The sequence below is a fragment of the Gopherus evgoodei genome, chromosome 2 (assembly GCF_007399415.2).
Source record: "Gopherus evgoodei ecotype Sinaloan lineage chromosome 2, rGopEvg1_v1.p, whole genome shotgun sequence".
NCBI lineage: Eukaryota > Metazoa > Chordata > Testudines > Testudinidae > Gopherus > Gopherus evgoodei.
The window spans coordinates 48,082-54,011 of record NC_044323.1 but is presented as its reverse complement, the minus strand read 5'-3'; the positions used below and the strand labels follow the sequence as shown (position 1 = coordinate 54,011).

The window sequence follows — 5,930 nt, the reverse complement described above, 5'->3', positions numbered from 1 at the left end:
TATGAGGAGGAGTAAACAACGCTTCTTTCTCCACACCAGTCATGATTTTATAGACTTTCTCATATCCTCCCTTAGTCATCTCTTTTCCAAGCTGAATAGTCCCAGTCTTATTAATCTCTCCTCATACAGCACCCGTTCCATACCCCGAATCATTTTTGTTGCCCTTTTCTGAACCTTTTCAAGTCCAATAGCTCTTGGAGGAATAGAGCCTTCACCCATTGACATCACTGGGAGCTGAGAGCCCCTTGAGAGAACAGGCTGGGCCCATCGTGTACAATTGCTAAATATTCGTACTCTGTGAACTGCCTGTTTGCAAGCAGGAGACGCTATGGTGGAGATCAGAGACTGGCGGCTTCGAGGGGCGGCAGTTTGGGATTCTTGTTTGGAGAGTTTTCTACCAATTGAACCCTTGTGCGACCAATTGATAACCTCATAGATGTTGAGGCCAGAAGGGATCCTTGTGAGTCTCTAGCCAAGCTGTGGGCATCACACAGGTCACGGGCTGTTCCCCTGAGCACCTTGCCATGGAGGTGGATATTAACCCTCGTGCTTCAGGGCTTCAGCCAATCGCCAGCTCTTAGGGATCTGGATGGGATGTGTTTGGAGGGGAAGATTATTCCACATCTACTGCTGATGGGATCTTACGCCTTCCCCTGAAATGTTCGGAGCTGGCCAGTGCCACAGACAGGCACTAGCCTGGAAGGATCTGCGGTCTGAGCCACTCTGGCAAGTCCTGTGTTCCCAGGTAAGTGACACTGCTGTGACTGCATGAAGCATTTCTCTTGTAGACCAGCATCCAGGTTCTAGTTAAATACTTCAAGGAAGGATGAATTTACCACTGCCCCAGGCAGTCAGTTCCCATGATTGGAGACCCCCCACTCCGCACCAGTGTAACTATCTCACCCAGCAGTATCCTACCATGCTGCCTTATTGACTGGGAAGGGCCAGACGGGATGGTTAATTCTGATGGCAAAAAACAGGCAATGTAACTCCCTGCTCAGTCCGATGCCATTTGCCCTGCCGATGGGTCAGTGAGCCCCCCCACCCTCCCAGCATGCACTCGCACCGTAGCACACCAGTCTGGGGGGTCCCACAGTAGGTGACAGGAGCCATGCACTGGGTGTTAGCTCTGTTTAATTGCACTGTACAGGGTGGGGGGATTTTCACCCCCCTGAGCAATGCAGTTACACTGGCCTCATTCCCTCGTGCAAACCAGGCCTTAGATTTAAGCTCTTCAGGGCAGGACCCACCGGTTTGCCCAGCACAAGGAGGCCCTGTCTCCAGTTACTATCATAGTACAAATGATGAACAAAGTAGGCGTGAGACAGGCACACAAGGTGTCAGTGACTCCAGTTTATGGTCTAACAGCTCAAGACCAAGCCCCAGAAGCAGCCACGTCCAGGGGCGGGGTAAGGCCGACACGTCAGCCTTAATGCTGGCTCAGCGCGGGGGGCTGCTAACGGTAGTTCAGTTTCACTTTAATGCTCTGACTGTAGGCACGGCTCTGTCCTAAAGCCAGCGGGTGCGAGGGAAGATAGTCAGACAGTCAGACAGGGAACAAACACTACAGTCCCACAGGGTTTTGGCTACTGTTACTCTCAAGCCTTTGGCCCCCTCAACAGTGTCTTGATGCAGCCTCCGTACTAGGGAGTATAAAGAACAACCACATACTTATTTACTGGGGGAGTCACTCGGCTGGGTCGTGCCTGGAAGCCAAGGGCAGAGGCTCAGGATGTGGTGGAAAGTAAGGCACAATCCCATCTGCTGGATATTTTCAAGCCTTCGGAGTGACATGGTTTTGGAGCGGCAGGTGAGGGCGTGGTGGCAGAACTTAGAAATATGACTGCCGTGTCACCGCTTGGTCCTTTTGTGCAAAGCGTATGCAACAGCCCCAGCTCACATGATGAGGGAGGAGATCTAACCACTGTGGCCTGCGGCTCCAGAGCATCTCGTACACCGTGTCCCATACAGTGTAGCGTCTATTGTGTGTCCCTACCAAGTAGTGACCAAGGGAAGGCGTGACAGCAGTGCCTCCCCCCCGTGTGGTACGTCCTGTGGAATGGCCAGCCTGGCAATCCTTGCACGCCCAAACTCCCCCTGGCGGGCAGGGTACACCAGAAACGCAGCCCCCAGTCTATGGTGTCCTACGTGTGAAGTCTCAGGGGTCACAGACTGATTTCACGGGGGGTGCCCAGGTGTGGCAGGAGGCAGAGTTCAGCTCACTGGTGTTAGACAGATGTGCTCCCATTGCAATCTCTCTCCCACGCCCTTGCTTAGCTCCCCTCCAGCCTACAGGGGCTCTGTTTCACAGCCTGCATGCTCTGGGGCCTCTGTCCCCTTCGTGGATACTCTGGTGTTTCAGGAGGTGCTGCTTTTGGGCGAAGCCTTTCCCGCACTCCCCACACCGGTGGGGCCGCTCCCCCATGTGGTTCTGCTGGTGCCAGACCAGGCTGGGTTTCTGGGCGAAGCCCTTCCCGCACTCCCCACACCGGTGGGGCCGCTCCCCCATGTGGTTCTGCTGGTGCCAGACCAGGCTGGGTTTCTGGGCGAAGCCCTTCCCACACTCCCCACACCGGTAGGGCCGCTCCCCCATGTGGTTCTGCTGGTGCCAGACCAGGCTGGGTTTCTGAGCGAAGCCCTTCCCGCACTCCCCACACCGGTGGGGCCGCTCCCCCATGTGGTTCTGCTGGTGCCAGACCAGGCTGGGTTTCTGGGCGAAGCCCTTCCCGCACTCCCCACACCGGTGGGGCCGCTCCCCCATGTGGTTCTGCTGGTGCCAGACCAGGCTGGGTTTCTGGGCGAAGCCCTTCCCACACTCCCCACACCGGTAGGGCCGCTCCCCCATGTGGTTCTGCTGGTGCCAGACCAGGCTGGGTTTCTGAGCGAAGCCCTTCCCGCACTCCCCACACCGGTGGGGCCGCTCCCCTGTGTGGTTCCGCTGGTGCTGTGTCAGGTTGGGATTCTGGCGGAAGCGCTTCCCGCACTCAGGGCACGGGTGGGGCTGCTCCCCGGTGTGGATCCGCTGGTGCCGGACCAGGTTGGGATTCTGGCGGAAGCGCTTCCCGCACTCCCCGCACAGGAGGGGCCAGTCCCCGGTGTGGATCTGCTGGTGCCGGACCAGGTTGGGATTCTGGCGGAAGCGCTTCCCGCACTCAGGGCACGGGTGGGGCTGCTCCCCGGTGTGGATCCGCTGGTGCCGGACCAGGTTGGGATTCTGGCGGAAGTGCTTCCCGCACTCAGGGCACGGGTGGGGCTGCTCCCCAGTGTGGATGCGCTGGTGCCGGACCAGGTTGGGATTCTGGCAGAAGCGCTTCCCGCACTCCCCGCACAGGAGGGGCCACTCCCCGGTGTGGATCTGCTGGTGCCGGACCAGGTTGGGATTCTGGCAGAAGCGCTTCCCGCACTCCCCGCACAGGAGGGGCCAGTCCCCGGTGTGGATCTGCTGGTGCCGGACCAGGTTGGGATTCTGGCGGAAGCGCTTCCCGCACTCAGGGCACGGGTGGGGCTGCTCCCCGGTGTGGATGCGCTGGTGGATGGTGAGGGCCGACCACCAGCTGAAGCTCTTCCCACACTCTCTGCAGATGAACTGCCGCCGCCCGGGGAAGGGTCTGTGCCCTGCAGGAGGCTTCTGGAAGGCCAGGGGATGTGGCTCCCACTGGACGTTCTGCGGGAACTGGCCCACGGCGAAGCGCCACTCCCCAGCCTGGGCCAGCTGGGGCCCGTTCAGGCCGATCTGTCCTACCGAGCGCTGTTGGGCCGGGAGAGCCGGCTGCCAGCCCACACCCAGCCCACGTCACTGCGGGGGAAGGGCCTGTGTCCCGGCACACTCTGCGGAGGGACAAGGAGACGCGGTGTGCGAGCCAGGCTCTGGCTGTGTTCGCACGCCCACCGGCAGCCCTTCCCCCACATGCCTGCGCCGGTGCAGCCGCAGCGCGCCCCGGCTTTTGAGCTCTGCCCACCCAGGGACCCCAGCAGGCCCCGTCCCCCCAGTGCCTGCACTGGTACAGGAGGAGGTGCTGCTTCTGGCGGAAGCGCTTCCCGCACTCAGCACACGGGGGGGGGCCGCTCCCTGGTGTGGATCTGCTGTGGATGTTCAGAGCCGACCCCCAGGTGAAGCTCTTCCCGCACTCACGGCAGAGGAACTGCCACCGCCTGGGCTGGGCTTTGGGTGGCCTCATAAGGGGCAGCTGCCAGCCAAAATCACTGCTGCCCTCAGCCCACACCAGCACCTTGTCTCGCAGTGGGACCCATGTTCCAGTCTCCTTGAACCGCCTGTCCCTGGCATGGGACTGCCGGTGCACCGCAAGCACTATGGGGCGGGGGAAGCTCCACTGGCACTCGGGCAGGCGTGCCTCCTCTTGCGGGTGCGGGTTTTCTGGTGCTTGAGGAGGTGCTGCTTCTGGAGGAAGTGCTTCCCGCACTCGGCACACAGGTGGGGCCGCTCCCCAGTGTGGTTCCGCTGGTGCCGTGCCAGGCCTGGCTTCTGGCTGAAGCTCTTCCCACACCTGCTGCATTTGTACGGCTTCTCGCTGGTGTGGGTCCATTGGTGGATGTTGAGGGACGACCACCAGCTAAACCACTTGCCACACTCACTGCTTACGAAGTGTCCCTCAGCTGGGTGCATCCTGCCCCTGGACCTCTGAGCGACCTCATCCTGGCAGCGCTCCCCTGGCCCGGCGGGGGCACTGAAAAGACGGTTACTCACCTTTGTAACTGTTGTTCTTCGAGATGTGTTGCTCACATCCATTCCAGTTAGGTGTACGCGCCGCGCGTGCACATTCGTCGGAAAACTTTTACCCTAGCAACTCAGTGGGCCGGCAGGTCGCCCCCTAGAGTGGCGCCACCATGGCGCTCCATATATACTCCTGCCGGCCCACCCGCTCCTCAGTTCCTTCTTGCCGGCTACTCCGACAGTGGGGAAGGAGGGCGGGTGCGGAATGGATATGAGCAACACATCTCGAAGAACAACAGTTACAAAGGTGAGTAACCGTCTTTTCTTCTTCGAGTGATTGCTCATATCCATTCCAGTTAGGTGAATCCCAAGCCTTACAAAGGCGGTGGGGTCGGAGTGAAATGTGGCAGAATAAAACTGCCGAGCCAGAGGCTACAGCCTCTCTTGACTGCTGAACCAGGGCCAATGGAGCTTCGCGACAGGTCTCGTGGGTAGAAACACGAGCCAGCAAGGCGGCAGATGAAGCCTGAGCCCTGGTAGAATGCACGGTGATGTGGCTTGGGGAAATATGAGCCAAATCAGAACAAGTGGGGATGTCCGCCATCACCCAAGATGAGATCCTCTGAGAGGAAAACAAGCAAGCCCTCCCTTTGGCCCGCTACCGGGGCAGAGCTGGGGCACCTTAGGAAATGATTCTGTCAGCACAACATAATGCGAGCACTCCACAGATGTCCAAGGAGTGCAACGGTTATGCCCATTGCGTTGAGCTGTGGGTAACATGAAAGGCCAAAACACCTTAGGGAGGAAAGCCGGGTGCGGTCACAACTGCACCTTGTCTTTGTGGAACCTTCGTAAGAGCTCTGATCTCAGAGACCCGTCTGGCCAAGACTAGGTTGAGGCCCCAGGGCGGGGCTGGGCGGCACACCCGAGGGTGCAAGCGCTCCAAGCCCTTGAGGGACCTCGAACCCATAGAGCGTGGGACACTGAACGTCCATCTTAGCCTGCTGGAAGGTAGGGACGGCTGCTGAGAATATCCTCAGCGATGATACCGCCAGATCCTGTCGCTGAAGGCCAGAGGCAGGCCAAATAGAGGGGATCGAGACCTCAGCAGGAGCAAGATCGAGCGTACTGCAGCTGTAAAGGAAACGCTTCCACCTGGCTCGGTACGTTGACCAGGTGGAAGGCTGCCTGTCACCCCAACTCAGGTACGCAGGAGCCACCGTGAGGCGAAGAGGCTGCAGGTCCGAGTGACAAAGCC

General features: G+C 59.5%; 1 protein-coding gene across 1 annotated transcript; it reads right to left on the bottom strand.

Moving 5' to 3' along the window:
• Positions 1–2,305: 2,305 nt before the first annotated feature.
• On the bottom strand, positions 2,306–4,178 carry LOC115647261 (zinc finger protein OZF-like). The gene is made up of 2 exons (XM_030554167.1): positions 3,960–4,178; positions 2,306–3,748 (listed from the first exon to the last, which is right to left on the bottom strand). The coding sequence occupies exons 1-2, from the start codon at positions 4,176–4,178 to the stop codon at positions 2,306–2,308; spliced, it is 1,662 nt and encodes a 553-aa protein (XP_030410027.1).
• Between the last annotated feature and the right edge of the window lie 1,752 nt (positions 4,179–5,930).

Excerpts from the sequence above, each read along its gene's own strand:
- LOC115647261 (XM_030554167.1), bottom strand. The coding sequence starts at position 4,178 with ATGAGGCCACCCAAAGCCCAGCCCAGGCGGTGGCAGTTCCTCTGCCGT. Across the intron at positions 3,749-3,959 it reads GGGCCTGCTGGGGTCCCTGG|CGCTCGGTAGGACAGATCGG; the intron begins GTGGGCAGAGCT and ends CCGGCCCAACAG.